The 27,796-nt window shown below is 37.9% G+C and overlaps 5 protein-coding genes across 6 annotated transcripts; 2 read left to right on the top strand and 3 right to left on the bottom strand.

The window, feature by feature from the left end:
* Window positions 1-5,437: 5,437 nt before the first annotated feature.
* On the top strand, window positions 5,438-7,947 carry QRT1 (Pectin lyase-like superfamily protein). The gene is made up of 5 exons (XM_068482864.2): window positions 5,438-6,328; window positions 6,693-6,888; window positions 7,010-7,213; window positions 7,309-7,544; window positions 7,638-7,947. Exons 1-5 carry the CDS (start codon window positions 6,027-6,029, stop codon window positions 7,783-7,785), a joined length of 1,086 nt encoding a protein of 361 aa, XP_068338965.1. The 5' UTR covers window positions 5,438-6,026; the 3' UTR covers window positions 7,786-7,947.
* Window positions 7,948-8,737: 790 nt separating this feature from the next.
* Window positions 8,738-14,600, bottom strand: LOC137742405 (uncharacterized). Of its 2 annotated transcripts, XM_068482264.2 has the most exons (7): window positions 13,809-14,497; window positions 13,026-13,446; window positions 12,561-12,634; window positions 12,327-12,449; window positions 10,885-11,700; window positions 9,960-10,173; window positions 8,738-9,852 (listed from the first exon to the last, which is right to left on the bottom strand). In XM_068482264.2, exons 2-7 carry the CDS (start codon window positions 13,318-13,320, stop codon window positions 9,092-9,094), a joined length of 2,283 nt encoding a protein of 760 aa, XP_068338365.1. In that variant the 5' UTR covers window positions 13,321-13,446; window positions 13,809-14,497; the 3' UTR covers window positions 8,738-9,091. The 2 variants fall into 2 exon arrangements, with proteins under 2 accessions (XP_068338365.1, XP_068338364.1); XM_068482263.2 differs by having other exon boundaries at window positions 13,026-14,600.
* A 2,133-nt stretch (window positions 14,601-16,733) lies between these two features.
* Window positions 16,734-19,033, bottom strand: LOC137743574 (uncharacterized). Its single transcript, XM_068483494.2, has 4 exons — window positions 18,619-19,033; window positions 18,139-18,334; window positions 17,287-18,060; window positions 16,734-17,082 (listed from the first exon to the last, which is right to left on the bottom strand). Exons 1-4 carry the CDS (start codon window positions 18,774-18,776, stop codon window positions 16,891-16,893), a joined length of 1,320 nt encoding a protein of 439 aa, XP_068339595.1. The 5' UTR covers window positions 18,777-19,033; the 3' UTR covers window positions 16,734-16,890.
* A 1,113-nt stretch (window positions 19,034-20,146) lies between these two features.
* LOC137742539 (isopentenyl-diphosphate delta-isomerase) lies at window positions 20,147-24,047 on the top strand. The gene is made up of 6 exons (XM_068482435.2): window positions 20,147-20,668; window positions 21,412-21,754; window positions 22,851-22,935; window positions 23,078-23,164; window positions 23,283-23,525; window positions 23,611-24,047. Exons 1-6 carry the CDS (start codon window positions 20,505-20,507, stop codon window positions 23,685-23,687), a joined length of 999 nt encoding a protein of 332 aa, XP_068338536.1. The 5' UTR covers window positions 20,147-20,504; the 3' UTR covers window positions 23,688-24,047.
* A 108-nt stretch (window positions 24,048-24,155) lies between these two features.
* LOC137742540 (zinc transporter 11-like) lies at window positions 24,156-25,697 on the bottom strand. Its single transcript, XM_068482437.2, has 3 exons — window positions 25,255-25,697; window positions 25,105-25,121; window positions 24,156-24,698 (listed from the first exon to the last, which is right to left on the bottom strand). The coding sequence occupies exons 1-3, from the start codon at window positions 25,694-25,696 to the stop codon at window positions 24,186-24,188; spliced, it is 972 nt and encodes a 323-aa protein (XP_068338538.2). The 5' UTR covers window position 25,697; the 3' UTR covers window positions 24,156-24,185.
* Window positions 25,698-27,796: the final 2,099 nt, after the last annotated feature.

The following is a 27,796-nucleotide window of genomic DNA, read 5'->3' as shown; positions in this document are numbered from 1 at the left end:
GGGACGGAAAGGAATGGGACGGGACGGGACGGGACGGGACGGGACAGGACGGAACGGAACGGAGTGGGAGCAAAGATGCCATCGGATGAAAACAAGGAGGAAGAAGAAGGAGACGGAAAGGTTATAATTTTGCGTTCCACGGATGTGGAACAAGTCGTTCCAGGGGGTGAGGTGGAACGAAAATTCACCCAAAACTCGTTCCGTGGAACAGCTCGTTCCACCCGTTTTAGGCGCACCAAACGTGGGACGGAACGCCTTGTCCCACTCTGTTCCGTCCCGTCCCACATACCAAAGGGTACCTAGGAGAACCATGGCAGATTTTCACCATCATGCAAACTTACTTCTCTAGAGTAGTTGCTCTTGCCGAAAATGTAAAGTTATTAGATTAAGATCCCTGTAACCCCTTTATGAAATGGAATGAAATCTTCTTCTTTTTTAATTTCTATTTTTTGAACTTTTTAATAGTAAAAGTCTTTCTTTTATGGCTTGCTTTGGATTTTTCGGGTATTTTGAGAGTTTCCTCTGTGGACCCTTCATTCTGCTCCCACTTCCCAAGTGGCTTTCCCTCTTTCTTTCTTGGTCCACATTAGGTTGACCATGTTTATAGGAGCTTCTGGGAAGGGATCCGTGTCAATCATCATGTTGGCCTAAGGTTTTTCCAATAGCAACTTCTCTTTAATGATGAGATCTTATATCCAATCTCTAAATTGGACACAATTAGTGATGGAGTTATTGAAGGTGTAGTGTAGCTTGCAATACTTTTTTCCTTTTAATTCCACATGCTTAGGCAGTTTTTTGGTGTTGTTAGGCATAATCACTCTTGCCCGTACCAATTCTTCATAAATCTCTGCGGCCTTGGTCAAGTCAAAAGAATAGCTCTGGTGTTTTGGGGGTTTCATATGAACAAATCCACCATTGTTCATTACTATCTTCTAATCCTTGACCGGCTAGACCAATCATTTGACCATTAAGGGTTTAAAAGGAGTGGTCATCTCTACTGCACACATGTCCATTACTATTCTCCCTTGACCATCATCTCTTTCTGGCTCTCCCTCAAATTCCACTTGGTGAACGGTGGCTTTACTTTTGTAGAAAGGTGGTGTTTTAGAGGAGTGCTTTAGTTGCTGCTCCTCAAACAACAACTTCTCATACTTAGTGGCCGCAGAGTCTTGAAGCTCATTAAACTGTGCATCATAAAACTTCTTCCTCAAGGGTAGTGTCAAGGCTTTCTGAGAAATAGCTATAAGCTGGACATGGTTGACGAGAAACTGGCATCTCATCCTCGTTCTTCTAAAACTCATAATGAAGTCTTCAGTAGATTCATGCTCGTATTGTTTAACTTCAGCTAGATCATTGATGGTCATTTCTGGTTCCATCCTATATAACTTATCGTGGAAAGCCATCTCCATTTGCCCCCAGTTAGCAATGGAATTTGGGGGCAATAAAGAGTATCACTGAGATGCTAAGCCTACCAATGAGTTCCCGAACAACCTCAACTTATAGTTGGGATTGTCTTCAAATGCTACACAGTGGTTGGAGAACTTGAATATGTGATCCCTGGAAGACACATTACTATCTTCTCCACTGAATGTTGGGAACGCGGGCATCTTGAAATTGAGAAGGAAAGGATTCTGCTCATCAATATACTCCGGATAGGGCTTTTGATAAGTGATTCCAAACAGTGGGTAAGTTTGTGGCTGGGCATTTCTTACCATCATCTTTCTTAACTCAGCCAACTCATCTCTAAGTTGTTGGTTGGCTGTATTATTAGGCGGGGTATGGAGAGTTCCCCCCTTCAGGCTAAAGTCATTACCCGATGAAGCCTCCCTTCTTGATTCGGGCTGCCTCCACTTGACATCCCCTCCCCTTTTAGCCAATAGTGGTGGCCTATAAGGAGGTGGTTTGTCCGTAGTTGTATACTCTCCCTTCCCGCTGGATTCCCCGATAAACTAGGGCATTCCATACTTTGTTCTTTCTTGCCCGCTTTTCCCCCTATTATTTAGTGGGAATAAGGGGTCGAGCAACTCTGCCTCTAAAATTTCTTCCAATACTGGCTGGTCCATTTCGGATCCTTCTTTGTTTTTCCATTTGTTCCTCTTTTCTTCAAGTAAAGGAAACAACAAAATAACTGGCTCTTCCACAAGGCTGGTTTCTCTCATCGTCGATCATTTTCTAGGGTAAAATATTCCAGGTCCAGCCTTCTTTGTAGATGTCTTATTAAGGAACAGAGTCTACTAACCTCTTCTCTCGTTTCTAGAGAGTGTCTCTCCATGCTTTATATGACAGCCATCATGGTAGCTTATAAGTCTTCATTTGTGACCTTCCCTCATGATTTCTCAGAATGAGTCGGGCTTTCCATTAGGACAGATCCTTGCAAGTCTTTGGGGAGATTTGCCATGTTAGATCTTGGCATGTATTAAGGTGGTTTCAGTTCTTTTTTCCACCTGAAGGTTTGTTCTTTCCTTCGTCTTCTTGGCATACAAGATTTAATCCCATCGAGCGTGCCAAAATTATGTTCGGGCAGGAATTTCGCTGGGAATGGTCCCTGGCTCGAGCACACAGCTCCCCGAGGAGTTGACACTTTGGTTGACTGTCAGGCTCTCGCTTGCTTGTCGAGCTGCAAGAAGAAGACAGAGTTAGTTCTGAAAGGTGCCTTTGTCGGGCCTTAGATGTAGGCCGTGAGGCTCGCAATTAAAACTAACTAAGTGTTGAGACGTGCCACTACCATATCTGTATGGCAGATGTAGAATGAGTGTATTTAAGCCAATTACTTGCGCCCCAAGTTATTCTTACTTCTCATCATCAAAGGATTGTCATGGATGGGTTAGGTCCACATTAAGTTCTTTTCTATGCCTTGAGATCAAGGACTTTTGCTTATCTTGTATGCTTTTAAAGGGGAGGGGTTCAGATCTAATCAAGGCATTAGTTTCATTTACTTTTATGATAGTAAAAGTGCTAAATGAACCGGATCTGAGAGTTAGTAGAACTTTGGATCATCAGGAGATCGAAAATGACTTTCATATGTATTGAGGGATACATTATAACACCACATCTATTAATGGAAAGGCAAAAACAAAGAGAGTCGGACATGATTTCACCTTGTCGAGCAAGGTTAAAGCGTCTTGCAATCTCTTTTCTTTGCAGTTACAAAGGGTTGAGTAATAAAGAAGGATAAGGGGTAAACAAGTTTACACAAGAGAATCGATACAACAACATTTGGGGAAGGTAGCAAAGTTTTTACATAGACAAAAGATGTCTTTCTATGGGAAATCTAAGGCTGAAAGGGTGCAGAATCTAGACAAAGCACAGCTTTCTGAGTATTTGCTTGACTGAGAGACAAGTTGTATGTTTGTTTGTTTGATTGGTTGAGTGTCATTGTCTTTGGGCCTTCTTTCCCCTTTTATAGACGAATTAACCCAACTGTGTTTTTTCTGTTCTTACCCGAAAGTAACTGAAGGGTAATGAATCATTAGCATTTTTGCATGGTCTGCCATCCAAATGTACTTTTGGGCCAAAAGTAGGTGGATTTCCATCCGTTGTCACTTCTTTTGTAAGCACCTAGTCTTTACATTTAATGAGGACCGTCATTTTGTCTTGAGATGGATGACCTTGGCTTGACTCTAGGCTTCGGGCAAACCTTCTTTATTGTGCTCATTTGGGCTTCCTTCCCTTTGAAGCTCAAAGTTTAAATAATAACTCAAACACATTCTAAATTAATTAAGCTTGGTTAAAAGACTTAGAGGTCACGTCTTGGTGGTTTTTTTTTGTTAAAAGAGTTTTGGAACGTGGGTTCATCAGTTTATAGGCCTTTGAAGAAAATAGGAAAAATATTTATTTTGGAATATATTGCCAAATATTGCTTTTGGTCCTTAATATTTCAAATGCATGCTTTTTCCAAGTAATTCTAAACTAGTTACCTAGCTAGATTTCCTTTCTAAATTCTTAATGTTTCTGTCAAAAGGATATAGAAGCATTTTTTTTTGTTGTCAAATCGCTTTTAGCTGTGTTAGAAATCATTCCAAACAGATTTTACGTTTGTAGCATGCAAAAGCGTTTTGCTGAACACCCTTATTGAGTATAGGTGACGATTCTGATGAATACAAAACATTGCAAACAAGCCTGAATTCTTATTCAAAGGTTGTTGGCTTTTTTCAACTAGTACCTAAGCCACAAGTATGGTATTTTAGCTTAAATTCCTTTCGGATTTGATATTTAAACTAAAAGCTCTATAGATTAGTGTGTAATAAAATAAAATAAATCCAAGAATATGCATGAGTTCGGGTTTACTTTTAAAAGCGAGTTTAGAGCTTTCATCATATCCATATCCATATTTCTCGAAATGGTGTTTCGAATTGAAAGGCAGAACTGAAGTAGCACAGATACTTGTGGATCATCATCCCATGTGCATACTTGACAAAGTTACCAACAAACTCATTGGTCGTTAGTGAGCGACTGTGTGTGAGTGAGAGAGACAGAGCTACTCAACTTCAAGGCTTATGGTCTGGTCACAATGGAAATGACAACAAAATATGGAACAAGTTATCCATTCCTATTGTTTCTTGTTGCATGGACACAGTTGAAGTAATTGCTATAGTATATTACCAAGAGAAGTACACCGCTCTTATTGATCAATTGTAAAACTTCTCCTTCTAACATTGCAAGACTTCTCAAGTTTGAACTCGTCATCCTTCATAGACTTACAAAATTTAAAACTTTGTTCACGAAAAACTTTACTAAATTTAATCACCAAATCATTATAGTTGCAATTTCGATTTTTATGTTACCAGCTGATATGACGCATAACATTCTCGCAAAGTACACTAAATGGAGTTTAAAATGGACCCACATGAAGACAGATGAAATACTTGAGACTTAAAAAGTTAAAATAAGAGTTTGGACGGCTCGTAATTATTGTTACTTTAGTGTCTCTGCCGTAACTCCAAACTCATTTATTAATAACATAGCTAAAATTTGAAGGCTAGAAAGAAATTAGCTTTGACAAGGCTTAGACTTTACAAAGAGCTTGCTTATTTGGTTAAGAGCATTCACTCTTGCATTCGATTTTCCTGCCCCTCAACATAGCTTGCACATATTAAACTTCAACATCAATTTAATTAACAATAGTAAGATTCTAACGCCTTCCTAATAAAGACCCATCATTTTGTTAGCAAGAGAATGCAAGTAGTCAATTATTTTACCTATGATTTCAGGAAAATGATATTAAAATTTAATTACGTGCGCAGTTTTGGAAAAATAAAATTGCAAGTCTATAATTTGACGTGGGTGTATAACGTGCATGAACTGCTCTATGCGTGTGACCAATCTCTGAACCTTTTAACCATTTTACTCAAATGCTCATGCAAAGAGACTGCAGGCTACAGCTACCTCTATATACACCTATATATCTATATATATTATCAAATTCCATTCAACAACTCAGTTGGCATTTTTTTACCTTTTCATTTTTTTCAGTTTCAATAGATCATCTAAGAAAGCATAACCGCTCTTTGGCTTCTTCAGTTAAAGATCGTTTTATCTTCTAAGTAAATTATAACCCACCTAATTAGAAGCTCAATCAAAATATTAACTCCCCATTTAATTATTTTACTTAAGTTTCTGTTTTGCTTTTAGCACAAGTTTGATGACTGACCCAAGTTTCTTTAAATTCCTCCGACCTTAAATTCTCCACAGGTATCTGTGATCTGTTGTGTTTGTGTGTGTGTGTGATCCTTAAATTCCATATTAAATCTTTCTTTTTTTTAATTTTTTATATCCTATGATTCTTGTTCTTATGCTGCTCTTAATATTTGACAAGGAACACAAGCGGCAACACCCCACGCTCCCTCATTTATTATCTTCACCTCTTTCATTCACTCCTCCCCAACTCCAAAAAACCCAAACAAATCTTCGAAACTTCAACAAACAACACACATCTCGCTGCGGTTTTCTTGTTTTCATGTATTTCTTAGTTTTGATTCTCGTATTTTCGAAGCGGTTTGGGACGGAGAATAACCTGTGAGGGTGTCATGGAATTGGGTGTCTGGAGTGTTTTTGTTGTTGTTTTTGTGTTGCTGTTCTTGGGTTGCATTGAGGTCGGGTTCTCGCAAGGCGAAGCGTATGCAAGGAATTATATCAGCTGGGATGATTTGGAGGTGGATGACCATAAGTTGGGGCTGAACACAAGAGAAGAACACGTTAATGGAAGCCGGATCATTGTGGTCGACAAAAATGGAGGAGGAAATTCACTAACAGTTCAAGGAGCAGTTGATATGGTTCCGGAACAAAATACAGAAAGAGTCAAAATTTACATTCTTCCTGGAATTTACAGGTCTGTCTGATCAAATAACATTTCACTCATTGCATGCAAACAAACTATCACTCATCCCTCGAGGATCTTCGTTGTAAATTCTTTTCACTGTTAAAAAAACATTTCACTTCAACAAAAAAACCCCAAAGAATTTTCAGATCTTGCATTTTTTTGACAGTTTCTAGTGTTTTGGAGGGGTCAGTTTAAAACCAGTTGAGCTACGTGGGTAGTAGTGGAAGTTACATATGCTTTTAGTGGTGGTCTCTTCCTAAAAACTGTACCCAAAAAAATTATTGGAGAAAAAAAACTACCCATATACCATTGTAACTTGCTTCTCAAAAATTAATTTTTACATTATTATTTGTTGTCTTGTGAATTTGCGCAGAGAGAAGGTACTTGTACCGATTTCGAAGCCATACATATCATTTATTGGCAATCAGAATCAAACTTCTGAAACTGTGATTACTTGGAACAACAAGGCATCCGATAAGGACGGCATTGGTTTCGAACTGGGAACTTACAGAACTGCTTCTGTAGCCATAGAGGCCGATTACTTTTGCGCAACTGGGATCACCTTCGAGGTAATGACTAATAACGAACACGGGTTTTTACTTTTCACACGATGATGCACATATAAATTGAATGGAAAAAATTACAGCATTTGGTAAGTAGTTGGTCTGCAATTTTAAGTGGTTATTGCAGAACTCAGTGGTTGCAGTGCCTGGAGGATATGGAATGCAAGCAGTGGCTCTTAGAGTTGCCGGTGACAAAGCCATGTTCTACAGAGTTCGGGTTTTGGGGACCCAGGACACACTCTTGGACGACACTGGATCTCACTACTTCTACCGATGTCACATTCAAGGAAGTGTGGACTTCATTTTTGGCAGATCAAGATCACTCTACCAGGTAAAAATAGAACACCGAATGCCTAGCATTTCCGTAACTTGCTCCCCAAGTTTCTTTGCGAAACTTAAATGCTTGAATTTGGCCCCTGTTACCAGGACTGTGTCATTCAATCAACGGCTCAGAACTCGGGAGCAATAGCGGCTCATCACAGGGACTCGCCGAATGAAGACACAGGATTCTCTTTTGTAAACTGCAAAATCATCGGGACTGGTTACATCTACTTGGGAAGAGCTTGGGGAAATTACTCAAGAACGGTGTATTCCTACTGTCATTTCGATGATATAATAACTCCGCCGGGGTGGAGCGACTGGAACCACCCATCCAGGCAGAAGTATATATAACCCCTTCCCCGAAAAACTCTTTTAACAATGTTCATCTTAGATTCTCTCTATTGTTTCTAAAGCTGCAAGTTTTGCGTCGACAGGACTGTGGATTTCGGAGAATACGAATGCAGGGGCAGAGGAGCAGAAAGAAGAGGGAGGGTGCAATGGTTGAAGTCTTTCAGCTTGGAGGAGATAAGGCCTTTTCTGGATACAAATTTTATATCTGGAGAGCAGTGGCTTCGATTATAATTTGTTAATTATTGTACTAATTTTTTATACCATCTTTGACGCATGTTTACGTAAAGGTAATTGGAATCAAAATGAGAAATTGAATTCCAGTTAAAGGATACTTCAGTGTTTACCAAATATTATGGAATCAAAAAGTTGGTGGCGCCCACGCAAATTTAAGAATCCAATTCCAAAATTTGGAGGAATTGAATTACTTACATTTAGGTGGGAATTGAACTCTGGGTTATTGGGGAACCGGAATTGATTTTTTTCTTCCCATTATGCCCTCATTTATTTTTAAAATTTGAATATTGGCCTTCGCATTAACCCAACACTACCATGCGCTGCCCAATTTAATATCAAATTCAACAATAACAATAAAAATAATTAAAATTAAATCAAATAATTAAATTTCATTGTGCTTAATATTTGGTGAATAGAAGCATTTAACATTTTTTTTTCTATTAATTAGTATAAAATTTAACCAAAAAAATAGTATATAAAATAAGTTACTTCAACTAAAGGCATTTTAGTAATTATACTAATTTTCATTCCGATTCAGTTTAATTAATAAACAATTTATATGAAATCTATACCAATTATCTTTTGATTCCAGAAAGTAGAATCCAATTTTGACTCCTCTCCATTATGACCCCTTATCAATTTGATTCCTCCCATTTTGATTATGAATTAGTAAACGAGCGATGTTCAAATCAAGCAAATATTTTTATGAATACCATTTCATTTTCCAATCTATATTTATTCCAAGTCGACTTGGATGTCCAAAATAAAAGTGGATTTTTTGCAAGTCGACTTGGATGTCCAAAATAAAAGTGGATTTTTTTGTAACTAGCTACGGAAATCCATAGGCGGATTTTGAAGAGTAAAACGTAATCAAATGTATGGATGTCGCCCATGCCAGCTCAAACCCTTATGTGAATTTACCTTCCCTATGATTATTCAAAACGGATAGTTATTCGAACACATTTCTCATGTTTTCTTTAACATTCCTAAACAGCATGGAACCAAGATACAGTACTTAAGATTACAACAGACCTCGGAATCTTTGATACAAGCTACAAGCAGAAGTACATGAGCGTGGTCAATAACATCGAAGAACCGACTCGCTGAGAAGCGTTCCTAATCGGAGGAACTCGAAATTTGAATTCTAATACAACCGTGGAAAACCAGAAAAAGATAAATATCATGACTCTAATCTCATACTGTACACCCAGGAACTCCACCAACTCCAAACAATGCAGTGAGCTTCTCTCCAACATCTCAGTGTAACTATTTACAGACATCCTAGCTGACACACTTTTCAACATTAACCAACAACACTAACATCATTAACTTCCATGATTTCTACTGCTTTCGGGCTCCCCTCCACAGCAGTTTCAAACACCTCCATGCCTTCTTGGCCCTCATCATGACCATTGTTTTTTCCATCATCAACACCGTTGTCAAGTTTGTCATCCTCAACACTGTTGTCATCTTTTTCATCATCAACATCATTAACCTGGACATCCTGTACATCACCACAACTGTCACCCACATCAACACGTTCAGTATCAGCAGTTTCAACTTCATACACCTCCATGCCTTCTTGGCCCTCATCATGACCATTGTTTTTGCCATCACCCCCGCCATTGTTGCCTTTGTCACCCTCGGCCATTTTGTCATCTTTGTTGTCATCAACATCATTACCTTGGAAATCCTGTACATCACCACAACTATCGTTGACATCAACATCTTCAGTACCAATGTCATTTAATGACGGTGACCTCCTATCACTGTCCAAGTCCATATTTTCAGAAGCATCAAAACTAGCAGATACGGCTAAGTCCTGTTTTTCCTCTTCCACATGTTTAGTACTAGAAGGAACTTCAACATACGACAAAGCAAACCCATCAGAGTCGACATCTTTCACAACTGCAGACGATGTAAGGGGACGAGTGCATGAGATGGTTGTTGAAGATATGGCTGAAAGTACATCAGGCTTCACCTCAACATCAACCCATTCGTCTCCCAACCAATCTTTGGATATTCTCAGATCATTTTTGTGCATGTTCAAGAGTAAGCTTTCACCTGATGCCACCAAAGAAATTACGTGCAAACAAAGGAACTAAGAAAAATAGGAAAAATATGTAACAGGAACATGCAGGGAAAAAACTAGATCCCGTTTCTATTCATACCAGGAATGAAAACTTGAAAGGTGTCAGCACAGCTGCCAACTCCAGCTATAATCCCTTCCCACCAGCCATCGCTCCACCATGCATCAATTGCAACCCCAACCTCAAGGGCAAGGCCCATTTGTTCCTTAGGAGGGGTTGGCCGGACCATTGGGCGGCCTAGACACCTTATGCCAAGCTTATCAGGCATAGCCAATCTAAAAGCTGGGATCCATTCCTACAAATTGGAGAGTGTGGGTCAGGCCTTCAAATCACAGTTCAGAAGCCAAAAGAAATGAAGAATAAACAGAATAATCGCTCAGAGAACACGAGTTAATGTGGTCCAATCTATCCAATGCCTACAGGAAAAGAGGAAGAAAATTTGCAATGCACAAACTCATGCATCTATCATTACGAAATGCCTGTAACACCCAAAAATAGGACCATCTTTCTAAACTATAACCACAAACTGAGAACATGAGCCTGCACGAAAACTGACTGATTCAAAAAGGTTTAAATCACATACATGTGGACTATGTCAACAGCTAGCAAGTGGTTAAATTAAGGGTCAGTGAAACCGGTAGTGTTCAAGACACACCATCATACGTTAGCTTACATTTCAGGGTAAGAGTTCAGAGTTCGCAAAAAGGAGATGCTCAAGAGTTGACATTGTAGACAGAGAGATACGCACACTTTAAAATCTAAACATGCTAGATTGCGTCTCAAAATGCAGGACAGTACCAAAAGAAAGAAGAGGAAACATGTAATTTAAATTGGAATTACAATAAATAGCTGATTAAAACAGAATCTTGGATGTGTGTCTTGTGTACCTAACTTAAGCCAGATACCGAGTACCTACGTTAGACATGATGTCACCGTTTTACACCACAACTTAGAGTTCAACCCAAATAATAGACATAGAAGAGGGAGTATCAGTGGCTAAGCATACCTCAAGATTGCCACTTGCTTCCTCGTCTTGCAAATCCTCATATTGGACTTTCATTTGTTTTCGTGTTATCTGCAACACTGTACACCTAAACCAGCAGCCTCGAATGCCACTATCTTGGCAAAGCAATTCTATCTTTTCATCAACCTTAAAGAGTGGGGTATACCAAGGCTGACAATCAACAAGCTTCATGGAAAACAACCGCCTGTCTAGCAAACCACAGTTTGTGTTCTGAGGTCTATATGTCATCATCTGGTTACCTCTACTAGAACTTCTTGCTCTTGAACGGCCAGTTGCAAACCACTGACATGGCCTTCCACTTCTAGTCCTCTTAGACCCTCGCTTTACATAGTCACTTGGACCCAATTCATCTTCTTCCGCAATCAAGCTATCAGTTATAAACTCAGATTTTTCTGAAACTTCGAGACCCAAACAAGAGAGAATTGGCTGGTCAAAATAGCCATGCATTTTACTCAAATCAAATGGCTTCACCTTGTTACTTCTAAACTGTCTACAGCAGCAATGTACTCTGGCCAACAAAGCCTGAGGAAACACAGCTAAGCATTTTTCATAATGTTCACGAGTTAAGACTGTTGCAGGACCATCAACACATTCTGCACTAATGACCTGCACATATGGCGTGATGAAAACTTCCTTTGGGTGAGGATTTCTTACAGGAGTTAACCCCTTGACTTCCTGATTACGGTGAAACCACCTCACTTTGACCTTTTTTTGACCCCTCTTGTCTTCATACATATCCTCCACATAAGCAACATAGTGATTTTCGCCCTTTGCCATGACAAAGACAAAGGACTTAATCTGGATGCAAAGGGAAAAGCAAAACAATCAGAGAAAAGAATTACAGCTAACAGAAAAAATCAGAGTAGCATGTCAATTCCATTGTCGACAGAATGCAAGTGGTTACTAGTGATTTGACCTGACCAAGATGTACACATCAAGGCAAACTTCAACCAAATACCTTGGTGATTAGTCTTTGAACTAAATCCTCTGATGTTCATGCATTAATATATCATAGGTGAACAAAGTGCAAATTTGACAGGCTATGAAGCAAATGAAACATGTAACATCAAGAGGAAACTAGTGTCACTACCACATAACTGGGACGTATGCTCAATCATCGTTATTAAACGCAACCATAGTCCACTGTAACAAAATAAAGACAATATTTTCTTTATCTTCTATATAAGCTTCGAAACTTGAGACAAATGATTGATTACTCCAATGCAATGTCTCTCAAGCACCCATCTGGAGGATGTGCTATATCGTAAATGGCAAAGTAATCATCTTTCAAATATGTAATGTCACAGAAATTATTCCAGGAATATCGGTCTACAAATTTAATGTGACTTTCATGTAGGTTTAAGAGTTTAAGCAATGAGAGCTATGCCTTGTACAGCTGCATACTTTGACAGTTAAATCCTTACCGCTATTGTAGTTCCATCCCTACAGAATGCAGGGAAATGCTTGAGCTGTTTACCACATGCACATGCAACACCTGACCAAACAATGTCCGGATTGCGTCCCTTCAAGGTCTTTGAAAGACGGCCCTGATAAACAGGTTGCAGAGTCAATATTGCAGGCAAAATTTGAAAGTATCACAAGAACAGAATCAATACTCATATAGGAAAACAACAAAAAGATACCAAGTTATTGGGTACCTGGGGACCATTAACTCCTTTCATTGGATATTCGGGACTCCCTGACGCTTGTGACGAATCATGTTGGGGTGATTCTGTCAACCAAAAAAAAATAAAAAACAAAAAATAAATAAAAAATAAAAAAAATTTGTATTACAATCATAATTTTCCAGTTATACAAATCCCTCGTTTCTAGCAAATACATCAAAAAGAATAAGCTTATTAGGTATTAAGATTGAATTTCTTAATAACAACCTCTATACAGAAATTCATAGTGGTAAAACCTATCTAATATTTTTCTATCCGGCACTTAAACTAGTGATTCATGCTGGATTGCAAGAGGGAAATCAAAATCCTTGTGTCACAAAAGCTGTTATGGTTCTTACATGTCCAAAGCAATTAAAGCATTCTCTTGACAATGGCATACATACCATACACTTTATGGACAATAAAACAAACTAGAAATTACAAAGTGGGAACACATACCGGACAGATCTCCACGAATATGCTGCTTTGACAGCATAGATGTAAGCCAATCCACGACTTCCCTTCTTGACCTCCATTTAAAGTTGGCACTATTGGAGCTCTCGATTCCGTGCATTTGCAAAAACTCCTCAGAAACAACATAGAACATGTGCCTAACACTCCTCTCAGTACCCACAACTGCAAGAATGGATTCTCCAGAAGAATCCTTCAAGAAATAGTGAACCACACGGTTGCCCCTCTCCTGCGAAACAAAGTGCTCTTTCCACTCCACGAAAAAGTGACCGTTTCCAGGCATTTTGACCGAGCGCACAAAGACGGCTTAACGAAACACCAGAAACCTACTTCAAGTTCTAATTACATAGCAGAAGATGCCCCAAATGTAAGATAGCAAAAGGGGTCAAACCCTCAACCACTTAGCTGCCTAAAAAGTAACAATGGAGTATTTTTCAGGCCAAAGGCTACAATCTTGCAATTATTTATTACCTTGATCCTAGGAATAAATATAATATAGATCTTGCCCAAGCTGGAACTACTCTACAAACAAGAAAGACTGATATATTACAAAAATGACTAGAATATAAAACATCTTAGGGTTTGCAAACCTAACCAGATCAAAAGCCCTAACTTTACAGCTGAAGATTCCCCCAAATAAGTAGCAAAAGGATCAAACAACAAACCCAATTTGTTCAATAATCTTCAGAAACTGGAACCCAGCACACCCAGCAGAATCAGAAGGTATATTCTATTCAAACAAGGCAGAATTTGATCACTAAGTAACTATACCATGAAGTTTTCTGCTCAGACTTTGAAGAAGATCAACAATCAAGAACTGGGTACATGAGAAAACCTGTCCTTTTGATCCTCCAATGGCAGATCAGAACACCCTTTACTCAATACAACTGGGTATCAGCTTGGAAGCCCAAAGGGGCACAAAGACATTGCCTTGACTGCTTTTTCCAAGAGAATTGGAGCAAATTTGAAATGGGCATCTGTAATTTGGACCAAAACAGAAACTTCAGCTGAGAAAACAGGATTTGATTGAACAAAAACTAGAAGTTGTCGGGGTTGGAGGGTTTTAGGGGCAAGGTGAGGAGAGAGAGCTCGGTGATTGCCTTGGTGGGTACAAGGCAGAGTAGAGGAAGAGAGGGAGGAGAGGAGAAGCAGATGAAGAGAGAGAGGGAGAGAGGAGGAGGTTTGTGGAAGAGGCCATGGACATGGAAAGTGGGGTAGTTGCAGAGCCTTGGAAATGTGTGTATGCTGCAGCTACGGAAGAGGAGACTTGGTTGAACAAGAAAAAAGGTAGACTATTTTGTTGAATTAAAGAGAAAAATTAAATAAAATAATTTTTGGGGAAATGGTTGAAGGTAGGAGGAGAAGCTGGCTGGGTTGGATTATTTACTACGACAAAACAACTGTTGCGTTGCAGCTTAAAACACCATTGGGGCCGAGCAATTCATTGGCAGGCCTACTTTAGTGGAGACGCATTTTGTTGGTAGAGATAATACTGGGGATGAGCACTACAGTACAACGATTTTTCTCCTCACTTGTGAATCAGAGGTTTTAAGTTCGATTATCGTCAAATACGAAGTTAAATTATATTATTATAGCTAACTCAGTATAAGGCTTGGTACACCTACAACCCCATAACATGGTTTGTTAAAAAATAAAAAATAAAAAGAGTGGGGATAGAATTCAACGATTCAATTGCAATAGTTATAATTAGTTATTTGAACAATTAAATATATGGTCAAAAAAAAAATTTGTTCATGTTGTGATGCAATATTTTCATTGTAACTCTCGTGGTGAAAAGTTGTTAATTAAACTCTCATAGTGAGTCCCGTTAGCAATTGAGGTTCAAACCTAAACTTTCGTTAATCTACTGTTAAACAAACTCACATGACTATCATGTGGACGGATTAAGTTTGTCATTTCAATCCAAATTAAGGCTGCCATGGACATCTAGTATGACTTAGGGTTTAATTGAAATGGATTTCACGGAAAAAGAAGCTTGAATGACGTCGAACTGTGAAGCTAAACCTAGAAATCCACGTCAATGACTTGAAGAAGAGGTGAAGGTGAAATTGCGCCTAATTTCTTGAATATAGTTTCGATTGAAAATCAAGAGGCTTTTGATAAACCATTATTCATTGAATTGCCTACCGCGTTTTTTTATCAGGAATTGAACTCATGTGCAAACTAAATCTAATCAAGAGCAGGAAGATAAATTGGCTTTTTTTTGTCACAAGATGACATATAATCCCAAAATAGGATAGAATTGGAATACTGAGAAGGTTATTTTTAATATCGAGTGTATTCAAAATTATGTGGTTTCCTAATAAAAATATAAAATATAAAAATATATAAAAAATTATCAAAACATTTTATTGTGTAACTTTAAAACTAAGCAATCTTTTGGTAAAATAAAACAATTTTTTTTTTGTCAAGCAATATATTGACGGGGCTTGAACCCATACTGTGGTGCAAGAGCAATACTTTTTTTTACCACTTTGGTAGAGAGCTACTTGCTAAAATAAAACAATTTTAAGCAAAGTTATAGTGTTAATTAAATTAACCACTAAAACTGAGTCTATCTCAACACGGAGACTTAAAATAATCTTGTCTACGACAAACTATATTTTTCTATTTTGTTTTCATCAATTTGATCCATGTTTGGTTTTGTTGCATTATTATTTTCAAATTGTGGTAATCTCTCGTTTGACAAAAAAGATAAAATAAATTTGTTTCTAAGAAAAATATTGTTGCGGAATCAAAAGACCATGTAGGTTCATTTTAATTTTGCAAGTGGAATATTTTCTTGGTAAATAGTCTTCTTTTTCAACTCACTAAACAACATGTTCAAACAATTTATCTTCCTCTCAGTAAAGCTTAAAGTAATAATATTATTTGTGATTAAAAAAAAAAACCGTTCAACTTGATTCGATTTGACGAGTTTAAACAGTTGAGTAGGTTTGAGTCGTTTGACGTTCTTCTACCCATTGTGGATGAGTAGTTGAGTATTTTTAATTTGGCAACATGGGTCTACAATATTACATAATTTACCAAAGTTTTAAACATTAGAGGACATGTGATGTGACATGTGGTCCACTTGCTACCCAACATTAATTAGTACATGCATTTGAAATTTGGTAAAAATGTAGGTAATAAGCTTTAAATTAGTCAACGGTCTTGATTGCGCTTTACGACCGCCGTATCATTAGATAACAAGATTACTCCACCACCACCGCCCAAGAAGGCGGGGGAGGGAATTCTCTTTTCAATTCGATCGAAAGGCCAAAAATATAAAGAAATATGTAACAATTTAAATGGCAACACCAAATCGCTTCATAACTTCAAAGACTACACAATAAAAGCCAATGACTAATGAGGTACCACTAAATGAAGGGTTGGTTTGACAAAAATACTTTTACAAAGATAGTCGCATGGTCATTCACATGACAATTTAACGGGAATCGTATATACAATCTCTTCCTACCGTGGACATGGTATCATATCGAATGTGCCACGAAAACTGAAAAGCATAGCTGTTTGCAAGCTACTGGCAGACATATTATATCATTGTTATCATACAAAGAACTAATCTATCACTACTTTTTACCTTTAATCCACATTTTTTCAGCACGTGAATTCACCTTCTTCACAATATGTAGTCAGTTCAGAAGTTATTCTGCACATAAACCAAAATCCACAACAACGATGCAAATAGTCTTACCAAATAAGAAAATATTCAATACTTAACAATTTACCGACTTAAATGGCAACACCAAAAGGCAAAGTTATCAAAAATTTGAATTCAAAAACTACACATTGAAGGCCGATGATTTATAATTTCACACTGCACTGCCACTCAAGTGCCCAGATTTGGTGCGTGGCTTGCTATTGGTGCGCCGTGTGAATATCTCCACTGATCACATGCTGAGCATTTCTCTAACTTCACACAGTTTTCCAAAGTGCAGAATCTACAGGACCAGAATTTATAATTTGAACCAACATCCTTTGGTTTCATTGCGTTACAAACCTCGCATATTGGAGCTAACGGCTGCATTGTTCCACCCATCATTCACACATGCAGAACAAGTACATTTCAAGTTTGTAAGATTAAGTGTATAGATGAAATTCGCAACATTAGAAACAATCAGTAATATCATTCTTTTGAGAAACTCAAAAGGATATAATTTGATTAAATGAGACTGAAATTAAGATAATTGGAGATGCGCTATGAATTAGAAATAGAAACACTTACGGGATTCAGTAAAGTGCACGTTCCACACTGCCAAAGAGCAGTTGCTTCTGGGTTATGTGTTCCTTCATTCTTAGACATGGAGCCAGAAGATGAAACGCCCAACATATCCTCTACACTAGATCTAGAATTATGATTGGAATGAAATATTGAACTGTTTCCTGATTCTCGACTTCTCTTTTGCGGTGTGATGTCACAATCGATCATGGACGCAGATATTGAGTCATCCCTCGATAAATCTACAAATTGGTAACCTAAATTGGATCTGGAAGATTGCAAATGACTATTGGTATTTAGTTCACGACTTCTTTTGCCCAATAGTTTATCTGAGGAATGTGCTTTCACACCACTGTGAGTCCCCAATAATTTATCTGAGGAATGTGCTTTTGCACCACTGTGGGACATTGAACTTCCTGCATTTGGCCTTATATTTTCATAGTTCTCTGATTTATCTGATTTATCAGGGCTGCATTCTCCATCCTTTGAAGCCTCAAAAGACACCGATCCACACCAGATATCGTCCTGCCATCTCCTCTCTGCAGCCATTGCAGCAGCTTGCACCGGACTAAGTGCTGACATAATACTGTTATCACCACCAAGACGCTTAGGTCCAGATGACATCAGGGATCCCAAAAGGACTCTCTTTTCTGCAGCAGCAAGTGCAGTTTTCCGGAGAGAAGAAAGAGGAGGCGGACGTGAAAAACCCAAACGTTTCCCTGGAAGATCAAACCCCTCTCCACTGCCAGTTATTCCCTTAGCCATCAGCTCCTCACATTCCTGTACAGACACAAAGATTCAAAAAAGGCAACATGTCGATATAAATGCTAAAACTAACGAAAGGCCAACATAGAACACCTTTCGAAGTTCATCCCATAGCTTGTAGAACTTGGCATCGTGAGGGCCATGAACATTGTGACAAAGCTCGTGAAGCATTGTGTCAAGAACTTGATCAAAGGGATAAAAATCCGTATCCTTGTTCGGCCTACGCAGCCTCAGCTTCACGTGCACGCCGCGGTTCACGTTCAACCCCAGAAGACGAGGGTTGTTCGGGCTGTAACATCATCAAATAATTTACATCACTTGATGCCCACAAAAAGAATCAACATTTTGGACATAAAAAAAAAATAAAAACTTCATTTGTGAAAATTTCAAAACGTCACTCCAAGTCCATATCATCGCTGTAAATTCAAAATGCAGCAAACATACACCCAATAAACAAATCAAAACACTTTCTCGGAATCCAAACATTGTACTGCCTAGTTTGCAACCATTTTCTCAGCAACCAAACAGAAAATAACGACTAAGGAAAGAACAATAAGAAGGCGTGCAAAGTACCAGAATTCAGAGAGGATCTTGACGCGCCATCTGTGATTGCGCATAATGGGCTGGACCTGTAGGGCAATTTTCTCGAGAATCTTCCTGGCTTCATCTTCCCGATCCTTTCTTTTCAGAGTTTTGATTTCCCACACCTTGTTCAGGTCCCCCAGATTCATCTTTCTGAGATCAATTGAACATTTGAAAAAACCCCTTTCTGAATTTGAACCCTACTAATTAATCCCTAATTTCGATTTTGGTTTGGGGTTGGAAATTTGAAGAAATTGGGAATTTTGCCCGATTTCGAGGAAGTTGGCGCGCTTTCGAATGTATCGCACATTCGCACGCGTGCTCGTTTTGATACAAGGTTTTCGATGCATACTGATATTTTGAGGTGACATGATCCGGTTTAAAACAATCGGTTTGATTTAATTTCGGTTTGAGTATGAGGTGTATTTGATTTTATAATGTCTTTAGTGTTGTAAATAGTGTGAATGTTCATTGCAAATGTGAGCAACAAGTACGATTCATACATTTACAACGTAGTAAAAAAAAGTGGTTTGATAGGTTTGTTACATTAGAAGACACTTTGCTTATGAAACAATTATCTAAGCAAAAGAGAGGAAAGAAGGAAATCGAACGGAAGAAAGAAAAGATAGAAGAGATGCAGAAGAAAAATATCAATGAGTTACCAAACTTAAAAGAGGAGAGAAAATAATGTAAATTATTTTGTACTCCTATTATTTCAGATAATGAAATAAAGTACTAATGCTAGATAGCACTTGCCAAATTTCATAAATATTTTGTTTTATTTATTTTATATTTCACTGCACACATCACGTTGATCTCAAAACATTTAAGGTTTTTTCTTGAAGGCGACTCATGTGATGTGCTTTGATCACTCCCTTCATACAATTCACGCGTTTTTTTAACTGATACGCATGCCCTTACCCTCTCATACTTTTGCATTAAGATGAGTCAATTTAGCTTCAAGCAAGTTGATAATTGGAGATAGCAATCGGACCGAACACTTTTGGTTCTAATAAATTTGTGAAACGATTGGTTGAAATAAAGCTAAAAAAACGTATAAGAACCCTTTTTTTTTTGTTTAATTTGATAGGTTTCATTTTATGGTGATTGTGAGCATTCGATTTAAGAATTAACTGTAGCAACAAGAAATGTTGCTCACTTGTAACCAAAAAGTCATGAGTTCGAGTCGTGGAAACATTATATTTGCAACGTAAAGATAAGACTCCGTACGATAAATGTTTACCTCTTCCTCCCTCCCCTTCTCATTCAACCCATCAAAACAGAGAACCTTGTTGGCTTAGGATCACCCTTTTAGGCTGTAACAATAGAGGAAATACAATAGTCCTAGATTTGTCAAAAAAAAAATCCTAAATTTGTTAAGAAAAATAAAACTAAAAAACCAAATCAAACCGATTCATTCCGATTGTCGGTGGTTTAACCAGTCGTATTTGGCAAAAAATCCTGCCCCATAGCTGGTCTAGGCTTAAGCTGAGCCCAATGTAAGTGGGGGTTCTGGTTCCACCCAACCTTATACTTTCAGAGCCCTAACCCCAACCAAGGTAAAAATGAAATGACGGTGGCTAGTTTGTTTTTTGGTCAAGTATAGGGTAGCTATGTGATTGGTCAGTAAAAACACCAACTCTCTCTCTGCTCCAAACACTCTGTCCGTCTCTGTCCCTCTTCTCTCTATCACCTTCTCTGCTATATAAAAATCCCATCTTTTGGGTTTCTTAATCTCGTGCGTTATATAACCCAGTAATTTTTCATGGAAAATTAAAGCCAGAAAGCGTAAAAACCCGTGTTTGGATTTATTTTGATAGTTTTGGTTTGAGCGTGTTTGTGGGATCGGATTGGTTTTTGCTTCAGAGGGTATAACAATGGCGGGAATAGCAATAATCCTTGATCTGTTGAGGAAAAACCCAAGTCCTAGTACAGTCCAAGCGTTACACTCTGCTGGGTATTTCTCAGCCAAAGCCGCCGCTTCTGCCGCTGCTGCGTCTGTCGCCGCCGGTGCTCCATATGCTTATAAGGCACTATATGGGTACTCTCTCCATCTCTCTCTGTGTCTCTCCCTAAGTTGCTTTTATAATTATTTGATATGGAGTTTGGAGATGTAGACATGGTATAAGTGAGTGGTATCGCTTATCGGTGCATTTATATTTGAGAATCGGAAATTGGTGGGTTGATTATTTTGTTAATTACCCATTAGTATACATGGTATTTGTTGTATGGTCAGTATTGGAATTTGATCATACCCTGAAACTCAATTTAGGGTAGGTTTCATATTGATTTGGGATAAACTATAGGATGTGAACAAGTTTGAGTGCGGATAAAGGTTCACTCAGGCTGTTTTTCCAGTTGAACATTTCAGGGAAGTTCTAAACTTATCAAAGTTATAGGGGTGGCCTTTATGGTTTTGGTTGATTGTGTTTGATTTGATTAATAACTTTCTGAGGTATAGTACATTGTTGGAATCTTATATGGTTGAAGCTGAAGAAAAATTATATTCGGGATTGTTATTCCGATGTAGGTAATGCAAAATCTTGATATCAGGACACCAAAACTTTGGCGCCATTGGGTTTTATTTTCAGTTGTTTCGGTCCTTATATTCTTTCTTGAGCTTGCTGCATACACTTGACATCAAATGGTCGTGTAATATTTCCCTTTTCGTACTTTCCCTTGTCAATCTTATCTCTTTATAACTTTGAGGAATGAAGATACCTCATATTCTTTGTTGTCAGCCGGCGTTTGACTATGTACTAACTTTTTAGTGCTATGAAACAGTAATTTTAGGGTACCGGTTGCCTATTGCGATGCTGGGACGGCATGGTCTGAAGATTATGTTTCTAATATACGAAGTGCATCTCAACGAATCTTTCAGAGTGACTCTCTGAATTACAGTACCAAGGAATACAAAATTGAGTTAAAGCCTCTATTCTCAGCTTTTGAATGGAGGACTCTAACTATGACATCCGTGAGGTCATTTTTAATGTTCTTTTTACCTCTTCTGGAGCCTCGTACAAACTTGGAAGAGGATGATGATGACTTCCTGTCGGACACTGAAGAAGTGCAACCTGTAGATTATGCTGTTCCTCTTAAAAAATCAGTAGTACAAATTATTCGTGAGGTGAGTTGTTTTGCCTGAATTCTTGTTTCTATTTTGAATTTAGTTGAATGAAATTCCGATCATACACAATGTCCTCAAATAAGTTCCGTTGGTTCCGTGGTGTATCTGAACAGTGTTTTTTGGGCTTAAAAACTGTAATGATATTTTTTACACTTTGTTGGTCATAACACCAGACTAGGATATGCCTCAGATAGTTTGACTCAAAGGTTTTGTCTGTGAAGGACTCATTTGAATGAAGATACCTCATTTGGAAATTATAATATCCTGTGAGGGCTTGATAACATTAATCTTGTGGGATGCCTTTCTGAAATAATTATACTTATTAATCAGTATGTACTACGCATCATAAGCAGCCACAACAGTTATTAGCAGTTTATGGATCTTTGAAGGTGGATTACACGTTAACAGAATTATGTGCTTATTTTCAATATTTTTTTGTACTTGTAAATCAGTATGTGCTGCTTGTCTGCACCATATATAATAAGTAGCCACGAGAGTTGTTTGAAATTTATGGATCTTTTATGTAGATAAAAATTTACGGAATTATGTGTTTAGATTTTTTTCTCTTGTTGATGTGTGTAGTTCTGCTGGTTTATAGATCAGGTGCAAGTGTGTACCACTAATCACATTTATTTTGAGAAACAATTTGATCACGAAATAAGATAGCTCTGAAAATGTGATGGAGATGTCCGTTAGTTGTCAAATCAACACCCAGTTGATTTGCTTCTTCGCATTTACATATTCGTTTCTTTTACCTTCTGTATTTACTTTTTAGCACAGGATAATTTCTGCCGTTTACTAAATCAAAACATCGTGAACACTGGTCCTCTAATTGAACTTTACTGAAACCAAATAGTTAAGTGTGATTAAATTGTCACATTGACACATAGTTGCTCTCTCTCCCTCCCACCCCGCACAACACACAAGACAGCTTTCACCTGAAGCAGTTGTAGGGTTTTTTTTTCTTTTTTTTCTCAACTGTAATTACTTAAATAAACAGCATAGAAAGTTTTGCACTTCTCAGGATTGAAACTTATTCTTGTACGCAACAAAGCTTTGCATCTTCCAGTTGAGTTACTTTTTGCATCCATTGCAGACTACTGTTGTAACCACGAGACGGATTCTGGAACGAATTTGTGTCCATTATGTTTCAGAGAGAATGGCATGGAAACTTCTCAAAGGTACTTTCTTTCCATAAAATTTAAATCTAGTTCTGTTTGAGAAGAATAAGTTCAAAAAACAAGTGTTACATATGATAAATTTAGTTAGCTATGTGTTTTGATTCTTCAAAATATGCGAGTGACTGACATACAAAATTTACAGATGTTCCTAAGTCCGCCACGAGGAAAGCTGGAAGAAGATTGCCTACTTTAGTTTTCTTCTTCAGTGTTAGCAAAACAACTTTTAGAGGTAACATTCCAATTCATGTATTCTATTGAAATTGAAAGAAAAAATTGTGTGGTCTCGTTGTTGTTGGTTGGTTGAGCTTTCAGTCTCACCGTGCCTTTCATGTTTATTGTTTACTCAGGACACTTTCTAGGTGTGGCAGCGTCGTGGCTCGTCCAAGTGGGCATTGAAATCTACCGATATTTTTCTCATACGATAAAGTCTAGGGAAGAGGTTGATGACATTGATACGGCAGAACAAGTCAAGATTCTGGGGAAGAAGGTTACAGTTACTACTCTCCGGTGTGGTGCATCACTAGTTTTTGCTTCCATTGGGGCAGGTATTGGTGCCTTGCTCATCCGCCCTTCATCTGGCCAGTGGATTGGTAAGTGATTTTCTAATTTGTCTATATCTATTGGTAACTGAATTGTCTATACATGTATATAATTTTTCTTTCTTTTTTTTCGCAGGCTGTCTTTTGGGGGATTTGGCAGGGCCTTTGATTGTAACAGCTTGCCTTGGGAGAGTTTACCACGCAGAACTTTGAGCACCGGGGATGACTTGTCTGACGCCTTTGCATTTGTGCAAATTTTAGAGGTTTAGACGAGACAATTTTTATTGTGCGATGGTAGAGTTCTTAACAGCTATACCACCTTGAAATCTATTAAAGCGGGCGGTAAAGGAGAAGTTTTTGCAACCGTTGAGTTTCTCCTTTCTGGAATCATGTCATTCCGTTTGTTTACGGTGAAGTTTGTCAAATGGTGTTTATACTTTGGTGTTAATTATCATGATTTGTGTGATTAGGTGAATAATGAACTCTGCATTGATTGCTTGTACTGCATATATATGCCACTTTTTCTCATGAATTTGTGGCCAACTTTTTTAATTACGCTGTTTGGTCCCAAAATTTAGTCATTGTCAATATTTAGCATTATTTTTATTTTTACATTTTTACAAGCGATATTGAGGGTAGGATCAATCGGACATTGAGTACATGATGAATGCGGTTAACTACTTGAACGACAGGCTCCTTGGCACGGTTATATTAAGTGTCCCAGATCATGACAACTGATACCACTCCGATTCCAAACAACACAGCCAAAAACTTGTAGTGGGGAGTGTCAACAGAGACTGACTTGTGAGCTGTATAACCCTTTGACAGCAGATGGTTTATGGATACATATATGAACACGCCGCATGCCAGACCTATCGATATGGCAGAGATCCAATCTGCTGTTCTACCTTGAGTTGCGGCATCTATCATGATCCCAACTCCGATACCAATTGGACTGGAAATGGCAAACAGAAAAGCATATACCGCGCATGATAAGAAGGGACGGTCTGGAATCATTCGGAGGAGAGCAATGGCCATGGCGATGGCTGCAAAGATTTTGTGCAGACTGACCGTCCACAGAGCCTTCCAAGCTTCAGCTTTCGTGCTGGCAACTCCGATGGCGATACCCTCAAAGAAAGAGTGGAAACACAAGGCTACGATCAACAAGATGCTATCCCCAACTGAACCAACTGTTGCAGGGTGGTCACCATGAACATCATGGCCCTGCAGTCAAAGCAGACATTACATAACATATTCTCAGTTTTGGAATCACAAACTAGACAATCTAACGTGTTATGTTGCGTCTTGAGATTGAGGTCCGTTTAGAAATGCTTTTGAAAAGCACGCCCAAAGCGTTTATGATCATGTTTGGCAAAAAAAAAGCTAAATACTTTGCTAAAAAGAGAACTTGCATATTTATTAAATATTTCTAAACAGCGAGTGTTTTTTCTTTAAGAAGCAATTTCTAAAGAGTCATGAATTAGGACCGCCGATAAAGTTATATACCGGTTCAGTTTTATTCAATTTGAAAACCATAGCATATTGAATATGTGGCGATATACCATATTTCTGCTAGTAAGTTAGTAACTTGTATATTCTACTCAGATAATATAAAACCTACGTATCTCACCTTTTGAACGGCCTTTCCTGTAACATAACAAGAAAATCATAAAATCAGAATCTTCACCGAATCGAAAGAACTGAAAACAAAATGGTTAGCAAAAGGTTCACAGCCTATAACAGTGCTTAGCAAGAGCACATATCATTAATTAGCACCTACTTTGAACTTCAGGGTCACTGTCCTTCTGCTTAGCATACACATATGAAACCACAGAATCCGCAAGCATGGTGATCAAGAACCCCAGGCTCGCCATCATATATGCAAAAGGGTATTCCTTCTCAGTCAAGCTTTCGAAAGTCTTGTTTGAATCACTGAGAAAGTGCATGAGAGCTGTACCCAGAAAAATACCGCCAGCAAACTGCGTTCCTAGAACCAGAAACCCCTCGTTCCACTTTAAGAAGTAGGGAGACATTCTGGCTGCAAATGTCCCAACAAAAACCAAAACCATGCACCATACCTTTACGAGCATTAGAGGCTTAGAGTGAAGGCTGCGAGCGTGGTTGTTCTTGTTGGTTTCATCACCGTCGTCGCTTCTGTAGGCCAAGGTGGAGAGGGTGAGGAAGAGGAAGAGAGAAAGCTTGAGAAGATTGTAGCCAGCCATGTTGTACTGGTGCATGAAAAAGGTCCAAGGTTTGGATGTGTTATCATACAACAGGTGTTTTGGAGTTTACCTTCACTATATTCGTACGAGTAGTAAAAAACAACAATCAGTGACTAGTCTGAAATTGATTTAAAGCATTTCTTTTTCTTTTCCCTGTTTTTAATAGCATTTTTGGTCCGACCAAATCGAAGCACGCAGTCTTACTGTCTTAGGTCATATAAATAATTTAGGAGAATCTGATCCTTGTTGTGATTAAAAGAAGCAAATGCAGTTATCATCATGAGACAACATTTCATAGATGAAAACTACGTTGGCACCTAATCGGGCTCTGATTGGTGCAATTGGTAACAAGTCAAAGACGAGAAAGCAAGGGGGAAAAATAGAAAACAATTGGAACCTTTTAGGTTATGGTTATTTATATTTTTATATTTCATGTTATTTATATTTATATTTTAATTTCTTGATTCTTCTTTTTCTAAGTCTACACTAGTTCAATTTAACATATTTCGGTACAAATATTTAGGTACACTAATTCATTATTAATATATTTCGGTACAAACAGGTACATAAATTCACTACAATATAATTCGGTACAAACATTTAGATATACTAATTCATTATAATATATTTCGGTACAAACATTTAGGTACGTACATTTAGATACAAACATTTAGATACACTAAATCCTCATAACATATTTTGGTACAAACATTTAGGTATAGTCATTCGTGTACACTTATGTATTTAAATATTTTTCTTATGGGTCACCAATTTCTTTTAATGTTCTTTCATTTAAGTTTATCTATAATTTGTAGAACTAAAATTCGTATATTAATAAAATCAAAATTTTAATGTGAAGACATTAAATGAAAATACACATTGCATAACGAAAATAGAATACTAGTTTACAGTATTGAAGTGTATCTTAGTAGGTATCCGGCCTTGCAGCCGTTAAGTATAACAAACTAACCTATCTGTCTATAGAGAACTTCTTCTGCAAGATCACTGTCATCTTCTCTTTTCAATTTCTCATTCATTGCAAGTGGTATACTCACAGACTTGCAATCTTTCAAACCAAATTTGTCCAAAAGTGCATGATCATACTTCTTTTGATTAATAAAGATGATATACTAGATTTCATTTTGTTTAGTGAAACTGATATTTTGTTCATCAGTTTCAGACACCATGACATAGTATGCAACTGTATGCTTGGCTTGAATGTGCATGTGATTGCAAAGCACAAATGCAAAAAGATTATGCATTTGGATTTCTATAATTCTTCATTCAGTTTGACTAATAGTTGTCTTTTGAGAGAAGGTTGTTGTATCCTTGTTTCAGTGATCAATGTGCTTCTTTTTGGAATCAAATTGTTGTTATCGACACTCAAAGTGAGAGAATGTAAGATTATTGTTGAGTTGTCAATTGTTATGAACCGAATTACTTGAAAGGATGATCACTTCAAGTTATTTGAATTTTAACGTGATTCAATATTGATTAGCAAGAATTATGGAAACAAGAGATACTTTAATTGACTATTTGGAACCCAAATTAAGGCAGACATATTGTACATGCCTTGGTGGGACAACATTTTAATTTAATAGTGATTTGGCATATCTCTCTATTAGCTATACTGGGTGGTTTTAGAGGAACCCTAATCATTATATTAAGGGTGTCCTTGCTTATACAATATACACGTTTGATTCTAAGCAAACCCTATTATTGCTGGAACGCTTTCGTTTGCTGACACTAGAAGACTTTTTTGTCATCCGCAGGAGCCATGTCTTCCGTATTCTACGAATAAGGTTATTTCTATTTCATGTTGATTTAATTTATCGCATTTGTGATCCTAATATCTTGTTGTTGCCGTTGTTCTTATGATTCCAGAAAATATCTTACAACTCTCACACACACTAAATGAGAGAGGAAAGTGACGGGGTTACAAATTCGCACATTTCACACACCTCACACTTACGTACCTTACACGAGTAATATTAAAACAAACTTAGCTGCTATGATTGCTGGTACAATCCTAACCTATGAGCTAGCCTACTCTCAGCCGGAGAAAATCTCGGTTAATAGAAATGTGGTGGTAGTATTTTA

Source organism: Pyrus communis, chromosome 11, assembly GCF_041283825.1.
Source record: "Pyrus communis isolate YQ-2024b chromosome 11, ASM4128382v1, whole genome shotgun sequence".
NCBI lineage: Eukaryota > Viridiplantae > Streptophyta > Magnoliopsida > Rosales > Rosaceae > Pyrus > Pyrus communis.
The sequence above is the reverse complement of the archived record's forward strand: the minus strand, read 5'-3'. Positions and strand labels throughout refer to the sequence as shown.

Excerpts from the sequence above, each read along its gene's own strand:
- LOC137742539 (XM_068482435.2), top strand. The coding sequence starts at position 20,505 with ATGGCGGGAATAGCAATAATCCTTGATCTGTTGAGGAAAAACCCAAGT. Across the intron at positions 20,669-21,411 it reads GCTTATAAGGCACTATATGG|TAATTTTAGGGTACCGGTTG; the intron begins GTACTCTCTCCA and ends GCTATGAAACAG. Across the intron at positions 23,165-23,282 it reads TAGCAAAACAACTTTTAGAG|GACACTTTCTAGGTGTGGCA; the intron begins GTAACATTCCAA and ends TTGTTTACTCAG.
- LOC137742540 (XM_068482437.2), bottom strand. The coding sequence starts at position 25,696 with ATGGCTGGCTACAATCTTCTCAAGCTTTCTCTCTTCCTCTTCCTCACC.
- QRT1 (XM_068482864.2), top strand. The coding sequence starts at position 6,027 with ATGGAATTGGGTGTCTGGAGTGTTTTTGTTGTTGTTTTTGTGTTGCTG. Across the intron at positions 6,329-6,692 it reads ATTCTTCCTGGAATTTACAG|AGAGAAGGTACTTGTACCGA; the intron begins GTCTGTCTGATC and ends GAATTTGCGCAG. Across the intron at positions 6,889-7,009 it reads CAACTGGGATCACCTTCGAG|AACTCAGTGGTTGCAGTGCC; the intron begins GTAATGACTAAT and ends TGGTTATTGCAG.
- LOC137743574 (XM_068483494.2), bottom strand. The coding sequence starts at position 18,776 with ATGAATCTGGGGGACCTGAACAAGGTGTGGGAAATCAAAACTCTGAAA. Across the intron at positions 18,335-18,618 it reads AAGATCCTCTCTGAATTCTG|CCCGAACAACCCTCGTCTTC; the intron begins GTACTTTGCACG and ends ATGATGTTACAG. Across the intron at positions 17,083-17,286 it reads CGTGCACTTTACTGAATCCC|CCGTTAGCTCCAATATGCGA; the intron begins GTAAGTGTTTCT and ends GGAACAATGCAG.
- LOC137742405 (XM_068482263.2), bottom strand. The coding sequence starts at position 13,320 with ATGCCTGGAAACGGTCACTTTTTCGTGGAGTGGAAAGAGCACTTTGTT. Across the intron at positions 12,450-12,560 it reads AAGGAGTTAATGGTCCCCAG|GGCCGTCTTTCAAAGACCTT; the intron begins GTACCCAATAAC and ends CCTGTTTATCAG. Across the intron at positions 11,701-12,326 it reads GGGATGGAACTACAATAGCG|ATTAAGTCCTTTGTCTTTGT; the intron begins GTAAGGATTTAA and ends CTTTGCATCCAG.